Raw genomic sequence first — 24,468 nt, 5'->3', positions numbered from 1 at the left:
TCAAGTCCTATTTTAACTTCAGTTGGTTAGCTCTTTATTACAGGAGGTTTTATTTTGTTTTCTTTTGTTTTCTTGCTCTCAGAACCACCCACTGCTGACATCATAATCACCGTACTAGTAATGACGGTGACATTCGTTCAAGTACATTCTTACGTTCAGCAAACTGGGTGTGCCTCTATTTCCAGGGTAATACTTCAAGTGGGGTAGAAGACTACTTTTTAAAAACAATAGTTATAATTTCATGATGCTCTAGTGTCCCCAATACGTTTTATGCCCAGTCGTTCATTTGCTACTAAGAACCCTCCCAGACAGAGTTGAAAAATATATTATTGTGCCGCTGTGTTTGGTGATCATGAGGTACAGAAAGTTGTTAACCTAAAATTTTCTAGTTAGTCAAGTGGCAAACAGAGCCTTGGACTCTCATCTTTTGACTCCTCGCACTGCTACTCTACCACACTGCCTTTATGAGACAGTATTCTTGCTCCCTAGAAAGATAATTGGGCAGTTGGATTTGGATGTGTGGTTGTCATTTTCTCCACCCAGGGCTCATGGATGAGATCAGAGGGAGTGTTAACAGACAAGTCGAGATGGGTGGCCCAGTGACAGTTTCATCATGGGTGGGCCTGACCCTGACTTATGATGTACAGTGGTGATGATGTACAGTGCTACATACTATTATGTGGACTTGGTGGGAAACCTGTGTGGTTTTGTGAAACTCCAGGAAAAGCCTTGTGGACCTGCAGTTTTTCTTCCATTGTCCCCCCGTCCCAACCCACACCCCAATTCTCTAGTAACTCTATTTTCTGGGTGAATATGTTCAAGGCCCCTGTAAGATATAGTCATTGTCTGTATTATAGAAAGTTCCAGTACATTTATTCATTTATTCAAAAAATATATTGAGCAACTATTATGTGCCAGACAATTTTCTAGGAACTACAAGTGAATAAAATGAACAAAGTCCTCACCTTCATGGAGATTTAGAAAGTTCCAGTACATTTATTCATTTATTCAAAAAATATATTGAGCAACTATTATGTGTCAGACAATTTTCTAGGAACTACAAGTGAATAAAATGAACAAAGTCCTCACCTTCATGGAGATTTTGATCATTCTCATTGGTATTATTGTGAATTCACTTCTTCTAACTTAGGGAAATGTGTGAGGACCTTGGGAATTCATGCTGGATGGGGTGAGTAGTTGATAGAGGAAGGTGGTGTCCTATCCTCAGATAATAGGCCTGAGGTAGGTGCCTCGTAGGGAATACCAGGAAAACTGTAATTTGAACATCATGAGAACATGCTTAGGCAGAGTTTGGACCTGCTACAGTTAGAATAAAGGCCTATCTCAAGACTGTATACGTAGTTATCCTCCACAGGGCCAAGCACTGATTCTGGAGGAGAGAGGAGAAATCAGCCATACTAATCTCAGGGCATAGTGTTTATTTCTCAAGTGACTGTAGGATGGCTGGTGTGTCCCTGCTGATCTCAGCTAGGCTTACTCACACTTCTTCAGGTTGGCTTGGCAGAAGTGACCTACACTGGACTTGGCAAAGCTGTGGCTTCAGGCTGCTGATTGTGTCCAGATTTTCTTCATGTGTCTTGGGTTTGTCTCATGGTAATGGCAGTTCAAGAGGGAAAGTTCAAACGCAGGAGCACATTTTAAGCCGTTTCTTGTATAATGTCTGCTAACATCCCATTGTCCAAAGCAGTCACATTGCCAAGCCCCAAATCAAGGGGTGGAAAGTACACTTTGTCTACCATGAGACTAAAGCAAACGGCGTAGCTAAACCTGATAACAAAGAAGTAGGGCAGTGGAGTGGGGCTGAGAAATAGTGAATAGTTTTGAACAATAATTTAATCAGCCACAGAGGGAGAAAATTAATATAAGTGTGGAGAAATAGATCCACTGATGTAAATTGTCTATGAAGGCATGTTAACATTCTGACTTATTTCTCATTATTTTTTCCATTATTTCCTATTCTCCCATTACCACTATTTTTTTCTCTTTCAAAATTAGTTTCTTTCCTAAATATAAAAACAGGTTTACCTCTTAGAATAAAGATACATTGAAATAGCTTAATTTAGTGACTTCCAGCTGACTCTCCAGGATTCTCAAACCATTGAGAGCTGAGTTTTCTGTGAGGAAGAAAGCCAAAGCAAATGCACCTGCTCTTCTATTGAGACCACTGAGCTGCAGCAGCTCTAATAAAGACTCAGCATTACAGCTCTGAGGCTATCCTCATGTTTCTCCCCAATAGAACAGGCTGAAGTTATGAGTGTTGCTTTTTACAATATTGCCTTTAGAGTCTCAAACTATTTATTCCTATAGAGGAAGTAGATTAAAGAGATTTGAAATATAGTGATAGATAACTCTCTTTTATTTGCATAATTTTTAAAATATTAGGATTAGATGTGACCCTCATTATTTTTGCCATTTTCAATATGTTTCTAATAAAAATAATTTTTAAAAACCTTTGGCATGAAGTATTGCTTTTGGAAACAGCAACTAATGCTCAGGATTTATTAAAAAATAAATGTCTTTTGCCTTATCATAAGGTATATGGCATGACATTTTTATTTCTACATAGAGGGTAGGTTGAGTCTTTCGAAATATAAATTTTAGGATTTTCCTAGCAATAATTGCTAGTACAATTCTTAAGTAATGCTCTCTGAGAAATACTGTATACAAATTTACCATTTAAAAAATCTGCATATAATTTATAACAGGTAATGCTTTTTAAAATATAGTAACATGGTTTGTCCCTTGAGTAATGTTCTCTGAGAAATACTGTATACAAATTTACCATTTAAATAATCTGCATATAATTTATAACAGGTAATGCTTTTTAAAATATAGTAACATGGTTTGTCCCTTTCTTGAACTCTACTTTAAAAGTTCCTTTAAGATTTTCATGTATATGTAATAATCCGTCTTGATGAAAAATCTTCTTACATAAAACAATTTCATAGCTTTAACTACATTTATATTTATCCTTCTGATTCCAAAGAGGTACAGAGGAATAAATTGTATGCTTTGAAAAAGTGTATTAGTTGTTTGACTTCCATACTTGTTTATTGCAATGATTGTTTTCTAAAACACATTAAATTATATTCTACTTGCATGAAAGATGACATATCCTTAAATTATGAGAGTTTGCCTTCTTTCTTTAAGCCATAAGTAATCTTTCACTTTTTATTGACATATAACTTATATACAATAAAATGTACAAATCTAAAATCCTTAGGCTGATGAGCGTTGACAGTTGCCTACACCTGTGTTACAATAACTGAAGATTTAAAACATGCCATTCCCACCCCACAGTACCCCCTTTCTGACCTAGAGGCAATTACCTTTTCATTTTTGTCACCATTCATTACTTTTTGCCTCTTCTTGGACTTTATAAACATTGAATTATACAGTAAGGACACTTGTGTCTTGTTTTTTTTGCTCAAAAAGTGTTTTTGAGATTCATCTATATCAATGAATGTATTAGCAGTACATTCTATTGTATGACTATACTGTGATTCTTTTCAATCATTTCTTCTATTTATGAACACCTGAGTTGTTTCCAGTTTTAGGCTATTATGAATGAGACTACTATAAACATTCTTATACAAATCATTTTGTAAACCTATGTTTCAATTTCTCTTGGGTAAATACCTAGGAATTGATTTCTGGGTCATAGGATAGGCTGCTTTTTATTATTGATTTATAAGAATTCTTTATATATTCTGGATACAAGTCCTGTATATGTACATATGTGTAATGCATATATGTGTGTACAGATGTCTATATGTAATGTATATGTAAGATATATAATGCAAATATTTTCTGTCAGCTTTTGATTGATTGCATATTTATAATTTTAATAGTGTCTTTTGATGGAATTTAAAAATTTTTTGATGGAATTCAGCATTTAAATTTTCATTGTTCATTAGAGATCAGTAATTCTTAACTACTTAGTATCAAAACTAAAATATTATGTAATGACATTTTGGTCAAGGACTGAGTGAATATATAACAGTAGTCCTGTAAGATTATAATACCATTATTTTACTGTACCTTTTCTATGTTTAGATATGTTTAGATACACAACTACTTACTACTGTGTTACAATTGCCTGCAATATTGAGTACAGTAACTTGCTGTACATGTTTATAGCCAGGTTTGAGCCACAGGCTATACCATATAGCCTATATGTATAGTAGGCTATACGGCATGTAAGTACGCTCTATGATGTTCACACATTGATGAAATTGCCTAATGATGCTTTCTCAGAAGGTATCCCCTTGTTAAGCGATGCATGATTGTATTTCCTATATAAGAGGGTCATCTTGAATTACATAGCAATAAAATTATGGGTGATCTGAATAGAGGAAGACAGTGTCACATTGTCTTTTCTTGTCAGTGTTCCCATTTTTTGGTTGATTTGCTACTTAATTTTATAATAGGAGAAAAAAATAGAAAAGTTTTTCAATAAGGTAATTATGTAGTTTTAGAAAAAAATTTTCATTGTCCCTTGAAATTTTTCTAAAAGCAAAAGAAGATATACAGTTATTTGCTTGAAAAATATGTGTACAAAAAGTATGTATGAACAGGAGAAATGCTGAGTTTGTAATATTTCCACTCTACTATTAGCATGACATATATAGTCTACCTACTGCAATGATTACATTTTTATTTCCACTTATCTAATTTAGAAATTGCAAAGTACATTAGTAGTCGCTATTCCTCTTTGTTTAATTCTCTCATAGTTTATTTAAGTACATTGTTTACTATTGTGTAAAAACAAACAAAAGAATTATTTGAATTGCTCAAAGAATTGTTAGTTTAGGTCAAAATCTGCTTCTTTGCTGAGATTATATTGAATGCTTAGACATTAAGGAATTTATAAGAACTACTTGTGTAAGTAGTTGTGTGTGTCATCTCTCTGTGAAATTGATAAATAAGAATGAAGAAAAATATGTACTCCTAATGAGTAGCTTGTGTGTGTCATCTCTCTGTGAAATTGATAAATAAGAATGAAGAAAAATATGTACTCCTAAAACTGTATTGTCTTACTTGGAAGATGAACTTTCTAAGAGCTGGGTGTTGTATTTATTTGGTGGACCAAAATGTGAGGCGGTTGCACATGTTTAGGTAAATGTGGTAATACTTAAAGACCAAGATGTTGGTCAATTGACAGTATTTTTCACTGAAGTAAAATGCCATATTTGCTTTTTAGTATCATTTGGGAAAACTTACCACGAATTGATCATATCCCCTGGATTATGCATATTTCTCATGTGTTGCAATTACTGAATGGCATGTCATTTTTTTCTCAAATTGAATACTATTCTTTGGAAAATCCTACATATTACACTTCTGTTTTACAGGTAAACAACAAACGCAAACATTCTAAAGATTCTAAAAAGTTATGCAGTAAAAAAACCCTGCTCAACTTGTTTAACTTAATGTTTCCTTAACTTATTTCACCAGGAAACCACTTTCTTTCAGTGTGATAACACATTTAATTCCTACGGAATGTTTCCATGACACATTCTTTCAGAAATGCTAATTGTGTATAACATTTCAACTTTAGCAAGATGTCATCATAATAATTATCATTAAATATGTATCTAGTAGGTTCCAGGATAAGCTATGCAAGGCAGATTAGATTTACCAAGCCTAAGAGAAATGGAGTCTTTTAATTTTTTTCTTGTAATGTATAAAAATTCTTAAGATTTTTGCATTGTAGGGTTTTAACCATTTTTTTCTTTCTCTCTTACTATGATTCTACATTGCTTTTCTCAAAAGAATTTCACATAAAACATTAGTAAGTAGAAATTGAAACTTATGACCACGAAAAAAATAGGATTATTAATATGCTTACTATGTCAACAGAGTTGTTAGGTAAACTGTTTTTCTCCAAGCTTCCTTGGATCCCTGACCAAAAGAAATCATAACGATTTTTAATAGAAGAGGAATGACATTTCTCTTACTGCTCAATTTTGGGAAGAAAAAAAAAAACTAATATGAGGTTTTATAGAAAGGGGTCAAAATGATGTAATAGTCAGTGACTTCTTACTGGTCAATTTTGGGAAAAAAAAAAAAAAACTAATATGAGGTTTTATAGAAAGGGGTCAAAATGATGTAATAGTCAGTGACCTCACCATTATTTTACAGTAAAGGCAGAAACTTCATACAGCTTCGCACAGCTATTTCTTGTATTGACCTGTCATAAAAGCTGAGGACATAACATTAAAATGCAGTTCAAGGAAAGCTATTTTATGAGAGACTATGATAATGTGGTTCAAATTATGGAGAATTCTTGTGGTTTAGCTTCCTCCAAAGGAAGGATTCATACTATCTAGTGGAGTGAATGAGTGGCTCATTCTCCATCAGCAGTTCCCAAACACCTGCCTGAACACATTAGAATCACCCAGGGGAGCTAATAACATGAAAATTCCTGAGACCAAACCCCAGCTCTGTAGTAGGTCTGGGCTGTCGCCCAAGTCTTCCCTTTAAAAACCTCTTTAGAAAATTCTGATGAGTGACCAGGTTTGGAAGCCACTAATGGTTAATTTCCCCTGAACATCACTTCTGTCTATGACTGGCTGTCAAACTTAAGTGAATTATTAACCGAAAGAAATGCATGTAAAGTAGTTAGGTATCTGGAATACATGCCTAGTGAGAGAGAGTTGAGGAACTGGTGAGAAAGAGAAGTGGAGAGAGGATAAAGGACCACTGAATTCAAATACATGCAGAGATGGTCTTTTAGAAAGGCAGCAAACTTGTCCTGTAAGCTTTTCAAGGGCAGATTTCAATAAACATTTAAAAAGAATATTCCCATAATCAGAAATCTTTAACCGTAGAATTAGCTATCTCAAGGCTGGTGAATTCTCTGTGGCTTTAGGTTTGCCTTTCGTAGAAGCATGAATGCTGTAGAAGTTAATGACTTTGATAGAAGGAGTGACAAATTTCAGTCTTAGAGTTTGAAAACCTCTAATTTTTTTTATATACACGGATCTATAAATAAGAAGTATATGCACAGTAAATGCTGGGACTAGCTGGAAGTCTGGAAGTGATGTTGAAGAACAAGGTGAACATTAGTTATATGTGATAATATAATTAAAATTATGTTACCACCCTGGAGTACACAGTGACATGACAGTGTACATATATATTAAAAGTATAATACACTAGAATTTTATTCCACACAATAAATATACTTTCTATTTAACATTTTAGGGGGAAAAAAGACAGCACATATTATTAATTCTAGATTCCTTGTTATTCCTTGATCTTGTTATTTTTACCTGTATTTGAAGATAATGAATTTTTTAATCAAAAATTAATTTAAGCTACTTCAAGGAAATAAAATTGTATAGTAGTAAAATAGAGTTCAGCTTGTGGAGCTAATACTATGTTAACTTATACAGAACAGGACTTTGTAATGCTCTGTCAAGTAGTTGTTATTTAGCCTGCTTACTATATGGATTTGTTGCAAGGATCAAATGAGTTAATGCATATAAAGATTGTAAGGGAGTCCCTATTATATCATAAGTGCTTAATAAATGTATGTTATCATTACTGATACTCCTATTGATGAATAGACTTACTTGCTTTCAGGTTGGGATTATATTTGGCATGGTACGTGGCACCGAGCAGGTGTCCTGTAAGTATTTGTTTGTTGTTTACACCCAACCACAATGCAATGATTCATAAAGATGCTATAATCATCAGGTCATCCTAAAGGGGCCTTGGAACACACTACCAATTCATGTCCTATTTCCAAAGTAGACATTTCTTGAACTGCTTCCCAGTACTGGGACTACTACTATTAAACAAAGTCTCTACTGCCCATATAAGAAACTATGTTTTTAGAAGATGCTGGTGAAAGATTAATGGGAGTCCTTAGCCTGGAAGTCTTCCTGGAGTTCAATACATTTGAGTTGAGTTTAGAAAGGAGAAAATTTAATTTGAAAATTAAAGAAGAGGAAGAAAGGGCACACAAGTAAGGAAAATGGGATATGGAATGGAGATGAAAGTGACAAAATAATGCTCTAAAAATGTGGAATGGGTTTACCTGACTTGGGAAATGGGCTATGTTAGAAATGAGGAGGAAGAGATTTAGCAAATGAGGGAAACGATTAGTGAGCTAGATGAGAGAACGAAGGTGAACTACCTGGGAACTAGGTAGCTGTGTATGCACTTAATCTGGCGGGGAATGGGACGCCCTTTTGTAGAATCTCTGATAGCAGAAAATAAAGCTTGAGGAAGACACTCAAGCTGTTCATTTAAGAGAGAAAATGGATTTGGAAGAAGCAGATGTAAATAAGAAATTTGAGGATGTCTTTCAAAGGAAAAGCCAGGGGCTTGATGATATTTTGGTTGTTAGAGAAAGTGATAGGTCATAGTGGTATATTAAAGTTGCCATTGAATTGTCAAATTGGTTTCATTCTGTCATATTTTAGGTAAAAGAGGCATTGTGGCCTCTTGACAAAATAAAGAAATATTTATTTACCATAGAAAATGAATAGTCTATATTTCTTATATGGCACTTTAATATTTATACACAGTAGTCCACATAGAGCACATTCTCATATCTGCTTGACTTCAGTGTAACTTTTTAGGCAGGTGAATCAGTTGAGAAAATAGTTTCAATTAATTGAAAGTAATGCCTGAAATATTTCATTAATACTTTTCCAAGTTTTATTTTCCCATTTTCTCTATTTAAAATCCACTTAAATCCCACCAAGGAACCATTATGGACCTCTCGGTAGATATTTATTTAGCTGTCTGGCTCCCAGATGAGGGAGAAGAATGGATGCTTTGTGGAGAAAAGGCATACTTAGATACATAGACCTACCCTAAAATCATTATTCAAAGAGCTGTGATTTTCCGATACAAAAAAAAAGCAGAAAACTTGTTAGTTGTAAAATAGCTCTGGCAATTATCTTTACAAATACCGATACATAGACCTACCCTAAAATCATTATTCAAAGAGCTGTGATTTTCCGATACAAAAAAAAAAGCAGAAAACTTGTTAGTTGTAAAATAGCTCTGGCAATTATCTTTACAAATACCATCCGTTTCTCTTCTACTACTAAATTTCATCTTTTACCCTGGACATTTAGACTGTAGACAACCATTATCTGACAAATACCTTACTCTTGTATAACACTGAAATGTGGCAAGGGGATGTGAAGTAAAGGCCAGTGATTACAACTCGAAATATTCAATTATAATTGTGTGGCTCTTGCTGAAACTTGAAAGAAATCATTTGTTTACTTAAAACAAAATGCTTCACAGGTATCATATGGTTTTCAAGTGATAAATTGTGCTTTTAAGAAGAAATTGTGCTATTTCACAAATAAATTTGTAACTTTAATAGCATTATCAGTTTTTTTGCCTCACAAAGCACCAAGCACAATATATGACCTATGACCTGATGACATGACGAAAGGCATGTGGGATTTGTAGCACAGCTCCACGCCCACTGTAGGCACTAAGAAATTTTAGCTGATATTATTAACTGTTATTTTTCTGTTTTGTTGTTGTTAGTTTTGATATCTAAATTGATTTATATTTTGCTGAATTGCTTTTTTCAAATTAATGAAGGCCAGTTTTAGTTATATGCCTCTTCTTGAGAGTGTTAATATTCCTCTTTAACTTGGTGTTATTGCCACCTAAACCGTCTCTCTCACTCATTCAAATCAGTGATTGTTGTGTCCTAAAAAGGAGAAACCACACTTACCCACCTTGGGACAAAGCCAGCAGTTTAGACTACTGTAAGGCACATAAACTAGCTGTGAGGGGTGTTGGAACTCTTTATTAATGGAAGTGGATGTATTAAGGGCTATAGACAATTCCATCTTTAAGGTAACCTGGGCTAGTTCCAAGATTATTCTCTTATAACGATCATTATCACTTTTAGACCAATATGCTTTCCTTAGTGGAAAATAAATGGATGGGACTTAGATCTCTGCAACTGGAGCCCATAGTGACATGTTCCACACAGAAACACCATCTGTCATGGATGCCAGAGGAATAAATCTGAATCTGCTGATTCAGACCACATTTCCTCCATTGCTGGAGAAAATTAGATGTCCGATTAGTTTTTCTGATGTCCTCCCTAATTATGATGGATTGTCATTCTCAAGTAAGTTTTTGTTTTTGTTTTTAAAAAACTCACTCTAAATCTAAAAGACTAAGTCTTCTGAGCGGGCTTCAAATGTGTTAACCTAAATAGTTCAAATAGACATGGGTTAGTGAGAAAGAGAGAAAGAATTAGAAGCCTGGAAGAGTCTGTTCCACCCGGGCCTGCCCGGGGTGCTTACTACAGGGAAGCTGGACACTCAAGAATTGAATAGTAGTTTCTTTCCTTGCTTGCCCCAACAAGCAGAAGAGAAAACTACCAGCTTCTTCCTGCTCTTAAATCACGGTGACCGTACACACTAGTGAAAGCGTGACTATTAGTGGATGTCAGTTAGGTACAGAGAGCTCCCTCAGACATTTCACCCTCCACACCTCTGGCACAGGCAGGGGTGGGGAAGAAGTTTTGAGCCCACTTTTCTGCCTCTAGAAGCTGAGTTTGAAATATGAGCTGAGGTGAAGAGATGATTTTCACTCTCCAAATCCTTTCCAAAATGAATCTAATGAAGCATTATCCTGAAAGAATCATTTTTGGGGAAAATGGAGACGGCAGTTATGTTCGAAGGAAAGGTGACATTTTGGTAAATAATCCCCTACCTGTTTAGTTCATGTCCTCCCTGTCCACCTCCTCAGCAACCTGTTTCCTCACTAAACTCTTCTTTTCTCCTCCGTCCCTTACCCTCCCCTGGCTTCTACTTTCCTTTCCCTCCTTTCCCCTCCCCTCACCTCCTCTCTCCCCAGTACCTTTAACTCTTTCCTTTCTCGTGGCTAATTCCCTCACCTGGAATTGTGCCCATAAATATCAAAAAGACCGTTTTCCCTTCATCAATCGCTCTTTTCTAAATTCAGCTTTTGTCTACATTTGCAGTAATTGTCTATGTTCTCTAGCTCCCTTTTCACATCACCCTTTTTCTCATCCACCCACTGCAATTCCACTGAGCTCCATCTCTTTCTACTTTTGGAGAGTCCAAAACATGATTTCAGTTCTCATCTTATTTGATAGCTCCCTCTGCTTCCTCTTTTGGAGATTCCTTATTGCTTACTGGATAGGTTTTTATTTTTTCCTTATGGAATGAACAGAGTTTCTCCCTTGCAGATTTAGTGGAAGAAAATTTCTGGAACTCTAGGTGTTTCTAAAGTTGTGTGTGTGTTGCAGGCAGCAGGGGGCTTTTGAAGAATGAATGCAGGTTAGTAAGTAGAAAAATGTACACAGAGGATTATAGCAAATATAAATCCATAGGTAAGTATATTATTTCAAGAATTGGTGAATGGAGAAAGAAACTGATTGTGTTAACAGAAAATAGTAGCTTGGATAAAAAGAGGTTGATTGGACATGTTCCTGAAATCTTGGAAACAATGTAGAATCAAGCTGGTTAGCATTTTGGAGACCTAAACGATGATAAGCAGGATAGGTTTGAATAATCCAGGAGGCCAGGTACTTGACTCCTTACCTATTATTTTCTTTTCTTATCAGTCTTTGAAAAATTTGTTTTTCCAAAATTTAAAATCTTCCATTAATCTCTGTAGTGGCTCTTTATCTTGTTATCACCTTTTGTTTTAGAATCCTGGCCTTTGTCTGATTTTGGGAATAACTTCCTGGCCTCTTCAGGGGAAGGTCAGCAGCCCTCGTTATTCACCCTGAAAAATGGCCAGCTGGCTTCTCTTTACTTATAATTGGGGCTCTACTTCACCTGTCTTCCATGCCTTTTTAAAAATAAAAATTACTCTGATGTAGCTTCTGAGGGTTCCCGGAATGCACATCAGAGGTATAACAGGCCCTGATGATTTGTGATTAGTACATCTGGCTTTTCAGAATTCCAACATGCACTTTTCCTTCTGGTGTAGAATTTTCACAGTTCTATCTTCATCTTATGGGTAACAGTCATCATACCCATTTGTTCACTATTAAATTAACATGAATATGCAATTTTTTACATAAAATGAGTTTTGAAATATTTTCAACTTTTCCTCTTTTAGGATTTGTGAATAGAAATGAGATCACTTTTGAAAACCTCCTTTGAAAAATATATTTGAAAAGATTTTTATCAATCACACTCTATTTGTATTGCAAATGAATCTTTTGTCTTTTCAGCTTTCTTGATTTAACCCTTTCTGTATACCAGATAATTGCATTTTATATTCTGTGGTACTACAGTATTCCCATTGGTCTTAAGGTCATTTCTAGTTTAGCCAACTCAATATCCTGCTGTCCTTCTTGATTTAACCCTTTCTGTATACCAGATAATTGCATTTTATATTCTGTGGTTCTACAGTATTCCCATTGGTCTTAAGGTCATTTCTAGTTTAGCCAACTCAATATCCTGCTGTCACCATTGTTCTGCTGTTATATTTGGAGAAGATGCTCTTTTGTTACTATGATAATGCTTAAAGAACACTGTGAGTTAAAGATAGGATTATTTGAATACTTTCAACAATGTATCTACATCAAGAAACCAATGGTATTGAAACATACAAGGGTACTTCATAAAGTTTGTGAAAAAAGAGAATTGAAAGATAACAGGAATCTTTCCATGAACTTTTTGAAGTGCCCTCATATCTGAGGATACTGGACTTTGTAACTTCACAATTGATTTTTATCAGTTTTGATTCATCTTTTGAGTATAGTGGAAAGGACATTAGCTTTAATACCAAACCAACCTTGACTTAAATCCTAGCTTCTTCAAGTATCAACATTTGCCATTTACCATTGTAGAAATAATTTAATATCTTAGATCCACAGTTTCTTCATCTGTCAGGTAAGACAATCATACTCCCTTGCAGGGTGGTGTGAAGTTTAAATGAGATACACTTTGTATGTTTTGGTATATGATAGGTGTTAAATGAATAGAAGTTTTACTTATTTTCCTATTGTGTTTAGAAAAATCAGAAGAAAAAGAGATTAATTTTCTCTCTTTATTATTAAGGAATTTTCTCATATACAATTATCTTAAAGTTTTATTTCATAAAATATTAGTATACTACGTGTTAATTAGTATCTAGCTGGTTCAAAACAGTAATTTGACATTAAAGAGTCTTTCTGCTAAATAAATCATATGCTTATTTTCTGAACATTTTTTGTTCAAAAAGAAAATGAAGCTTAGTCAAGCCATATAAAAACAAGTTTAGTGGAGTTATTCAAATCATAAGACTTGTTGGTCAGAAATTAATTTATATTTTATAAATATTTTATAGAAACATGCTATAACCTCACAAAAGTGTTACCTAGAATCTATTCTAAATCACTTCGTTTTATCATGTTAAATTAGCTACTCGACGTTGAAATCTATAGCTTTTTATTCTTTTTTATCTCATTCATTTAACAGATAGGTTATGAGTGACTATTTTACGTCAGGCCCTGTTCTAAGTTCTTGACATATGTCAGTGAATCAAACAGATAAATATCCCTGCTTTTGTGTAGCTAATATTGCAACAGTGAGATACAATAAATTTCAGTAAATAGAGCAAAGAAAGGGGCATTTGGAAATATGTGGGTGTGATGGGGGACATCAGACTGTAGCAGTAAGTAGGATGGTTAGGGTAGAAGCCATCAAAAACTGACATTTGAGCAAAGACTTGAAAGAGATAAGGAGTTTAGTAAGGGGAAGAGCATTACAGGCAGAAAGAAAGGCCTGTGCAAGAAGGCAAGAAAGGGGTGGTGGTGGGGAATAGTAGGAAATAAACTAAGAGACTAATGGAAAGCCAGATGATATCCTAAGGACTTTGGCATTTCATTGAGAGTAAAGTGTGGAATCATTACAGGATCTTGAGCAGAGGTGTTGTGATCTGATTTGTCTTTCAAATGAGTCACTCTGGCTGTTGTGTGAGCATAGACTCTAGGAGCAGAGCAAGGGTAAATGCTGGGCAGCCAGTTAAAAGTCTATGGCGGGAATTCAAATAAAAGACGATATTGGCTTGGGACAGGGTGGCAATAGTGAAAAAGCTGATAAATGATCAGATTCTGGACGTACTTTGAAAATGTAGCCAATCTGGTAGATGAGACACCAGGTGTGAGAAAAAAAGAGGAGCCAAGTCTAAAGTTTTTGGCCTGAACAGCTGGAGAAACGTATTTACAATGAGCCAAGTTGGAGACCGCTGCTGGAGGATCAGATTCAGGGGAAAAGACTGAGTACCATTTTGGGCCTGTTGATTTTAAGAGGCCTATTAGATATCCAAGTGAAAATATGTAGGAGGTAGTTGCATGTCTGACTGTGGAGTTAAGAAGAGAGGATCAAGCCAGAGATAAGAATTTTGCATATATTTTGGGTAATTTTTGGCTAATTCCATGTTGAAAAATGGCTTGAAGCACTGAATGGGAGGCTTGGAAGGAAAGATGGAAAGGTAAAGAGCCTCTGAAGTCTCTTCTTGTCAGCTTTCCCTGTTTCTATGTATTTTTGATCAGTGATCAGCAAATCAGAAGATTGTGTATTTTTAAAATGTTTTATTTCCTCAACCGTGTATTGTTTTAACTGCCTCTAAGGCCTCTTAGGACAAATGTGTGCTAGTACAATAACACTTGGGAAGCAGGTACAAACACACTTATTTCCCCAGAACTGTTTGGATCTAATTCTTGTCTCCACTGATAATAAGAAAATTAAAAAAACATAAGATTGAGAACAGAAATGTAAACATGCCATAGTCTATTTGGCAGCTTAGTGCACACTAACTAGCTTCCTGATGTTAGTCATGAAAGATAAAACAATTCAAACTTCAAATTCAGATAAAGTTTTATAAAATAGTGGTGGTGGTTTTCTTTTGGGTGGGGAGATGGGTAGGGGATAATGATTGCAGGCACCCAAATAGAAAGCCAAAAAAGAGAAAGTAATTACGTAAATTGTGTTTCTTGACAGCATTTAGAATTTTTAATTCACATACTCTAAGTATCTGGAAGCACATTTAGTTCCTGTTTGGAGAGAGAAAGCCTTACCATAGCCTCATCTGCAGGCTGGTGGCAATGCGTAAATTGTGTTTCTTGACAGCATTTAGAATTTTTAATTCACATACTCTAAGTATCTGGAAGCACGTTTAGTTCCTGTTTGGAGAGAGAAAGCCTTACCATAGCCTCATCTGCAGGCTGGTGGCAATGTGAGTTTCTCCCATGAGTACCTGCACTGAAGAGTGGACGTGGTTGAGTGGGCAGTTGCAGCCATTCATCGCATTGATTGCAGTCATTCATAAAACCCAGCAGTGCTGAGGGCAGAGTCAGGAGGAGCAGGCCGCTGAGTTGGTTGCAGAATGTCTTATTTGCATAAATCTTCAGTGGTACTTGAGTGATTAGGAAATGCTCCCATGCAGTTCTTTGTCTGATCAATCGTTGAGTAATTAAAGACATTGCAAAGAACAAGAGGTCAAACCCCTTGAACTCCTAGTCCCCCAAACCATGGTAATTCTGGGAAGTTAGCCTGTGGCAGCATTTGTGGTCTCCTTATGCTCAGCTGAAGGAGTGAATCATATACAGAGACAGACCCTTAAGAGTTGCAACATCCTGAAATGTCATTGTTGTGTTTCTTAAAGTAGGAGACGTATATATTAAAGTAATCCTAATGCATGGGAGATCATGGAAATTGCTGGAGCTAAACCGACAAAACTATTATGGTTTATCCCTCCAAACTGTGACACAGTTCAACAATAATTTTAAAGAAAGGTTAATCCACGCAGGCTAACAAAAATCTTATGAGTATAATATATTTTTCATGTGTCTTTTTCTCAGCATAGGGTATTTTTTTTTCTTTATCTAGAAGAAATTTCAGTTAAAAAAAAAAAAGAAAGCAAATTAGATAATGTAGGATTGTATGTTACCATGGCTTAGAATCCCTCCAAATTGGTTAAATAATTAACAATCTGAAACAAATAGTTTTTCCCCCTCAAAACTCAGATTCGATAGCCACAGAACACATATTTAGTCCTGAATATGTGTTCGGTGGTCAGAATATATGTTAGTGTGGAAAATGTGTCGTTCTCCTTTTTTTTAATTATATTTAAATTAATTCTAAATATATTCTCTTTGAAGACTGATTTACTTTATTTTCATTATTCAATAAAACTTTAAAGTTCAGAAATTTAAATTAAATTTTTAGCGGAAAGATTTTGTAGCATGTGCAGACAGAAGCAGTATGTCAACTATTGTAATTTCAAACCAAAACCACTGAGTGGGTATTAGATGAGAGCTTCCTTACAAAGGCATGGCCTTATAGTCATAAAAAAAAAATGCTTTGCCTAGAAACCTACCCTTAATGCTGGCTAATACTCTACATTTGTTAGAAAATCGTCACTTCAAAGCATATTTAAGAAGAACTCTAAATGGTGGATTTCTTTTATTTCAAAGCTTTGTATGAACACCTGGGATGCGGGTAAAAAGAGTGAGAAACCAAGATTTCTCATAGATATAATTATTCAAATTTTTTTCTAAGTTGGTGATATTTCAGATATTTTCACAAATCAGTGCATGTAGATTGAATATGTTGCATATGCTACTTTTACTTGAGTGAGAATTGCTAAAGATTTTCCAGTGCTATAAAACTTAACTTACTGAGCACTGTACCTTGTGTAACTTAGATTAAAATTTCAGAGCTCAGAAATCCTAGTATATTACTTCTTCCTAATAACTGCCTTCCTGAATGTTCTCTTAACAGTGATGCGTGGTTGGCCCTGTCTCATGAAACTGGAACAAGAATATAAGGTTTTGTGGTTCCTGTGGATTTTTTTGACTTGTATCTCTTGACCAGTCCACTGAGAGTTTAGCATTAGCTTTTGGCAAATGCCACAACTCTTTATTTTTATCCCAGGAGGAAGGTGTGTTGAGGCTTTAAAATGGCACTGTTTTCTTTTCTTGTCACGTTGCATATTGATTTCTAAGTCTCACTTGACTTTGTTTGGAATGAGCAGTGTGTGTGTGTGTGTGTGCACGTTTCTGTGCATTGTGTCCACGTTTCCCTGTATCATTTCTTTCAGAAGTGGAGAATTTGCTATGCAGCTCTTAGCTCTGGAAAAAGTTTATCCTCCACTGTCTAACCAGCGATCCACTTCTAGAATAATATGACTGGCCTTAAAAATGAGCAGTATAGTCATATCTCCAAGAGGCCTCCATGGAAGTTCTTAAGAATCAGATTAATGTTTGAGGGTCCTGGGTCCTAAGGGGTGTTTACATTGAGCAAAGTCTAAGATGTGGGGTCTCAGTTTATAATCAAGGCTCCTCTATTCAAAGTTGTGTTGGTTTTAAAGCTTTTAAGAAGAAATATCTGAGCCATTCAAATATAGCCTTAAATAGAGGTGTTTTCTGATTTCTACCAGTGAATCTCTCCAAAGCTCTGTTAACCCTGTTTACATGAGAGTAAGAATATCTCCTCCCGCAGCCCTTTGGAGCTTTGCTGTACTGTCTACCCTCTGCATTTATTTATTCTGTGATAGAAGACTTAAGGCACAAAGGCCTTTTACTATGCTTTTCACATTTTGCAGATATCTTTTCTTCTTATTTTACACACGCATACACACACACATATTTCCTTCCATCTCTTCCTCCTCTCTTAGCATGGACTTTTGAACATGGGGGATGTCTTGAGACCTCTCAGATCTCAAAGTCCTGTGTGGTGATTAGTAGTGTGAAACAAAAGTCCACATCTTTTAGTAAAATAGCCAAAGCCACAGAAAATCTTGCTCAATTTTTAACATACCAGTACAGCAGCTGTTCCTATTTTTAAGCTTTCAGATGTGTGAGGCCAAAGCTTTCTGTATCTTTTCTGCTATGGGGAAAGCTGCTGACAATCATTTTATTGATGCTAAAAGGAAATCAAATACAGAGGCTAGCACAGACTTTGTTTGGGTGTAATTGAACTTTTGAAAGCCTGAGTCAAAGACTTCCAACTCTAGGGGCTTTTCCTGGGCCCCAAGGTTAATATTGTAGGGGCTTGCAAAGACTTTCCCTTAGATTGTGTTTTCAGTACGGTGTTTAATATCCAGATGTGTTCTATCCTTTTTATAATTAATAGTGCGTTGTGCTGTCTATCATGCGCCCCAGGTGTGTTGTCAGGGACTTGGCGAAGCCTGCTGCCTGCAAAACACCAAGAAATGCTGAAAACCAGCCCCACCAACCTTCACCGTGAGTATGGCATTGGTTTTCTTGACTGAAAATGTCGTCTCTTACAAATCACTGGTCACAGATGTATTAATTCACATTGCACCCTGGTGTATGTATAATAAAAAGGCTACTATTGAATTAGATAAATTTATCTGGAATCCAGATCTCTAGATTAAGTATCTTTGTCAACTGATGTTTCTAAAACCATGTTGAAAGGTTCAAACTAATTAGAGGAAAGGGACAAATTTTTTAGGACTCTAGATTGGCAGCAGTTCTGTTTCGTGATTTGTTTTATGGATTTGGAGCATAAGACTTTCGAGAAGTGGGGAAGCAAGATACAGATAGGGTGCTGAGTGGGGGCCAAAGTGTGTAAATAAGGGAATGCAGAGGTAGTCCATTACCAACCTTCACACTATGTTATTTAAAGGTAATAGACAATCTAACAGAGTAGGAAAAGCAGGGAGTTGAGAAGAAATCAAATAAGTAAACTCTGAGTTTCAGTTGTGGATTTTGATGAGATAAATTTAACAAGCTTCACAATTTTGCAGAGTAGCGTGATATATTCAATCTTCGGAATAGAAATATGTCCCTGGTAAGAAAAATTAAACATTTAAAAAAATATCTCAGCAGTGGCAATATCCTTAGCATAACTATTATAGTCAAGTAGTTACTACTGGGGAAATACCTCCTTCCAAGCTTTATAGCAAAAGCCTTTGAAGAAATGTGTCCTCAGATTGATTTTCTATAGTTTTCTTTAGCTCTCTGAGAATTCCTTGAATAAAACAAAATAGAGTGATGAGATAGTAAAAAGGCTTTGAGAAGAAAACTATATTTTTGTAATTATTTTGCTATGGCCACCTTTTATTAGCATTGGCAAAGATTGAAATAAAATAAAATAAAATTTAATTTTTCTTACCAGGAGCATAATTCTGTTCACAGGATTGAATATATTATACTTCACTGCAGAATTTTAAAGCTTTGTATATTTTATCTTGTCAAAATCCGTGTTTGAAGCTCAGAGTTTACTTATTTGATTTCTTCTGCACTCCCTGCTTTCCCTTACGTTTTGTCACTGAAATGCTTGTATTTTGTATATTTTATACAGTAACAAAAAATTTAAAATAATTTATGTTTTAGGATATAAAATTTTGGCAAATAAATTTCAGGTGGCTCAACAGGTGCAGTATAGATTTTATCTCAATATTTACCCTTGATTATCATTTTCTATATTTAGTCAGTATTTTTCAAGGAATAAAAATAGTTTTGATTTAACCATAGTAAAAATGAAAAAAATTATGAAAAAAAAGTACAAACTTGAAACTCTTTTGATGTTGTCTTTTTTTTTTTTCCTATAAATGTTCTTACTCTAAAGCCTTTTCCTCTGATGATACTTTTTTTTGATAATTCATAGTAAACTATATGGTCTTACTCTCCATCTTATGTTCTAGGAATTATAAATCATTTTACTTATATTAGGATTTAAACAATTTCTGGGAAAGTTCTTTGAGGAATTAACATTGATTTTAAAATCTGTTTTATTCCACATATTGAGGTTCCATTTTAACTGGTCCCACTCATTCCAAAGACCATTCTAAGTTGGACATTATTAGATATGATATGGCAATTGTCATCCTCCCCATCAAAACTGTAGATTATTATTTTCCTTATTTCGTTTTTATTTTCCCCTGGCTTGTAGTTGTGGAAATCATCTGTGGCTTACATTGTACCTAGCAGAACTTTCCTGCTGGCTCCTCTGAGTGCAGTGGCCAAGCAGAAGCAACCATGGGCTCTTTAGATCCTCCTGTCTGACAGTCTCTTTGCTAACTCTATGATTTTCTGATTAAAACAGTGAACTTCCCAGCAGGTGGCTTGAAGAATTTAAAGTCTGCATTTATTCCTTATTTCTACTGATTTTCTGTAGAGAGTGGGGTTTGTGAATTGAGCTCTCCATATCCACATAATGCCTTTCTAGGTTAATATGGAAAGGGCAAAAATAAATTGGGAGGGAGTGATTGAGCATGGGCTTTAGCCTGTTGGTTAGTGTTTTTAAATTTGTAAGTCATGACCTATTAGAGGGCATGAAAATCAAGAGGCTGGTGACCAGACTTTTTTTTCCCTTGATTTTGAATGGAATAGAAGAAAATAGAAAATGTAAGAGTGCATCCCAGGTTAGTATTTTAGGACAGAACTTAGGTTTCTGTGTATGGTAACTGGATCAAAATATAAAACATAATAAACATTAGATTTAGTTATAAGGATTGCCCTAATGGGTTTTAATTGGGAGAATGGTATAGTCATATTTGCATTACATGTGTATCTGTGTATATATATAGTGTGTGTATATATATATATATATAATATATATATTTATATATATTTTTTATATATTTATATATATTTATATACTATATATATAAAATATGTAGTACTCTGGCAGAAGTGGGGAAAATGGAGTTTGAATGTGATGTGGGCAAAATTGGAGACAAGTAAATCAATAAATAGACTATTGCAATAGTCCATGGAGAAATGGTAAGGTCTTGACTTAGAGGAATAATAGAGGGTACGTGAAGGAGACATTTCAAGAGCTGAGTTAGAAATAAATGGGCAGTGCTGGATTGTCAATTGAATATAGTGTGTAAGGAAAGAGTTTGGGGGACTACCATATTCATGGCTTGGTGATTAAGGGCAGCTAACTGAGAAGTCGAATTAATATGAACCAGGTCTAAAGGTAGGTGGGTAGTGGTGAGTTCAGATTTTGACATAGTGACTTTGTGGTACCTAGAAATTATACACAGGTATAGATTCAACAAACAGTTGGGTCTATGAACCTGAAGCACTCAGTTTTCTGAAGAAGTAGATAATATCACCAAAGGATACACAGAAAACAATAACGGAGAGAGCCCTAGGTAAAACCAATGCTTAAAAAAACAGATAAAGGAACAGGATCCTCCATGCAGCTGAAAAAAAAAAATAGTTAAAAAAGCATGAGAACCAGAAGCCCAGGTAGTAAAGGGATTCTAGGGGAATACCCAACAGAGTCAAATGCAGCAGAAAATCAAGAAGTACCTTAAGGGATTAAAAGTATCCTTTGCTTTGGTCATATAGAAATCTTTGGTGGCATTTGTCGTAGCAGTTTCAATATGTAAGTGGGTGGAAATGCTGTATTTCTACAGGCTTGAGGAGGAAATGAGGAGTCAGGAAAAGAAGATGGTGAATGTACATGACTTTTTCTAAAAGCTTGACTGAGTAGAGAGAGGGCTACAATGATCGGTAGATAGACAGGAAGCAGGATGATTGTGTTTATGTTGCTCGGTACATTCTGTTATGCAAGTCTAGATTGAAGGATACACATGTCAATATACTTTATATTTTTGATAACTATGTATACAAACTATCCAAAGATTCCATCTAGATTATTATTAAAATACCACTGAGCCATATTTTAAGCATGTTGCTTGAGTCATCATCACTTAATCAAGGTAATAAATATATCAAAACATTAGTGGAATTCAACAAATTGAGCCTTATGCTTGCTATTCTACAGATAAATGAGAGAGAATTCCTGTCTTAATGGTTTCCTCTCAAGTTGGAAGAGAATGGACCATTACATAGTCAAATAAATTATAAAAGTGATTTATTCTGTTTGCGGTTGGTGTGGTCAGGGAAGGGTTTATAGAACCTGCAATAGTTAATATGGATTTTGAACAATGAGTAGTTTAGTAGGTAGGCAAATTTGGAGTACAGTCTACCAGAATGAGAGAATAATTGCCCTGAGGCTCAAAACATTATGTTGTGCTGGGGCAATTTAAAGCATGTACTCATTGCTGGAGCCTGTAAATATGTGTTATGTTTTTCTCTAATCTGATCTTGAGGTCTCTCTGGAGAGTGGCTATAAACTCTATCTCTGCCCTAATGGGGCTCCAGGAGAGGTGGTCATGGATGTTTACAGTGTGCCTCTCATGGGATAGTTATTGTATCCTGGTAGACAGCCTCATACCTAGGTGTCTGACCAGTGACCAAGTATCCCTCTCACAGGAAAAACTTGTTCATACTGGCAGACACACCTGCAGCCCTCATCTGACCTATGTCCAGTTTATTTCTACCCAGATAGCCACTCGCTAGGATAGCGCTGACCAGGAGAAGAATTAGGTTTGGGTATGTTGGTCAGGTGAGATGCAGAGGAGGCAACACAACAAAGCACATGAAATAACAGAAGTAGTGTATTACTCACAGATCCCAGAGAGAAGAGGTCAGCATGCTTTGCAGTGCTAATGGAAAGTGGGGAGCCATCTAGGACATGCATACTCAACCAGTGGGTGTCAAACAAAAGAGAGAGTGGGTGAAGGAATCATGGCCCCAAAGCCTTTATTGGTATCTGATGCATTACCCAAGCAGGTTTCTCTCAGTGGGTTCTAATTGGTGGGTTTAGAGCAAGAAGGCATGAGCTCCACAGAGTCATGCTGACTGAGAGGTGGTCACTGCAGCTTATCTGGGCAGTCCATGCAGGGTGTAGGGGTCAGTGGGTCAAGTCAAGTAGGTTTCATAGGGAGGTGGTCACCAGAAGGCAGTTGTATAAGGTGGATATCTGGATCGACCACCATGACAAACTGGGAGGAGACAGAGAACTGGAAACTGTCAGGGTGACTAAGCCCTGTTTCTGGTATGAGAAAGTTAAATTTATGTTCAAAATGGATGTCAAGGCAACATAAGATAATAGGAATTCACTATAGTATGTGTGTGTGTGTGTGTGTATATGTGTATATGGTTTTCTGGGAAGGTGGGTGTTCTTGTGTGTGGGTGACCATGTATGAAAGAGAGAAAAAGAAAGAAGGCAGGAAGTGCTACATCAGAATTTCTAAAGAGTAGGACAGTTATTTAAATTGGAGAAACTGAGCAACTCCTTGTGCCTTGTCCTTGGTTTTACTTTTGTTTTATTTATTTATTTTTAATTCACACATATTGATTGTACATATGTGTGGAGTACAAAGTTATATTTCAGTACATGTATACAATATGTGATGGTCAAATCAAGGTAAGCAGGTATTCATCATTGCAAAAATTTGTAATATCTTTGTGATGAGAACTTTCGAGCTCCTCTCTTCTAGCCATTTGAGAACATACAATAAATTATTGTTAATTGTGGATAGCTGATTTTACTTTTAATACTGTATTTTATTTTGAAATTTGACATAACATGATGGAGTTTCTGTGTTTTTCAAAGTTATCATGGATTTGAAAAGTCTGAGAAACGTGGCTACTCATCACTCTCAGTCACATGTTAGTGAAAATAGGTAGGAGAGAGAGGATGCAGGGGAGATTTAAGATTTCACAGGTAGTATAATTAGAGTATAGTGATTCATTAGATATGATAATAAACCAAAGAAAAGAAGAGAGAACTCATTTTAGCTCAAGAGATTAAATTGATGTGATAAAATCAAGAAGAGAGTTAATTTAGGTGCTAAAGCAGGTTTAGAATCAGCATTACACTTGAATATTTGCAGACAAAGAGGTATCCAATTGAAATATCTGGAAAACAGATGGCTATTGTATCTCAAACTCGGGAGAGACATAGAAAATATATACTCATTTGTGTGCAATTTTTTATAATAAAAACCATTAAGACAAATGAAATAGCACAAGGAGAGGTTGTAGAGTTAGAAGGAAAGAATGTAAACGCAGTATAGAGGGTATCACCAGCACTTAAACCAAGAGCAGAGGACTTAAGTAAATTATGCAGGGTCATGCAAAAACAAACTTGTCCTGACTTTCCTGGGACTTTCTATGTTTTAGCACTGAAAGTGCCATATCCTGGGAATTTCCCTTGGTCCAGGGCAAATGGGGATGGTTGGTCACACTAGGACTGGTAAAGTTTGAAATTGAAGGTGAAGATCCAGAAAGAGAATAAGATAGCCAAGGAGAAACCATGCTTAGTCCAATAATGTTTGTATTTCTGTGAAAGGGAATAAATTAAATCCAGAGATGCACATGAATCCTAGTCAAGTTCTGTTTTATTTTCTCTTTTGTTTTTGTTGGTGATTGGCTGCTTTTTAAAAATTGAGACACAATGCACATACCATACAATTCATATTTTTAAAGTGTACAATTTAGTGGTTTTCAAAAAGTTGTGCAACCATCATCACTATGTAATTCCATAATATTTTCATCACCAGAATGAAGAAGCCCCATACCCTTTAGCTGTCATTACCCTATTTCGCTCAAAACTCAGACCCTAGAAACCACTAATCTACTTTATTGTCTCT

The 24,468-nt window shown here is 35.6% G+C and overlaps 1 protein-coding gene across 1 annotated transcript in view; it reads left to right on the top strand.

Moving 5' to 3' along the window:
- Positions 1-24,468, top strand: part of RIMS1 (regulating synaptic membrane exocytosis 1) — a 481,216-nt gene that overhangs the window by 65,161 nt on the left and 391,587 nt on the right. The window contains exon 2 of the mRNA XM_008568517.1: positions 18,149-18,229. Within this exon, the coding sequence (XP_008566739.1) occupies positions 18,149-18,229 (81 nt within the window). The remainder of the gene's footprint in view (positions 1-18,148; positions 18,230-24,468) is intronic.

This window comes from Galeopterus variegatus, unplaced genomic scaffold (assembly GCF_000696425.1).
Source record: "Galeopterus variegatus unplaced genomic scaffold, G_variegatus-3.0.2 Scaffold419, whole genome shotgun sequence".
NCBI classification, from domain to species: Eukaryota; Metazoa; Chordata; class Mammalia; order Dermoptera; family Cynocephalidae; genus Galeopterus; species Galeopterus variegatus.
Note: the sequence above shows the minus strand (reverse complement) of the source record. Positions and strands in the feature narration are given on the sequence as shown.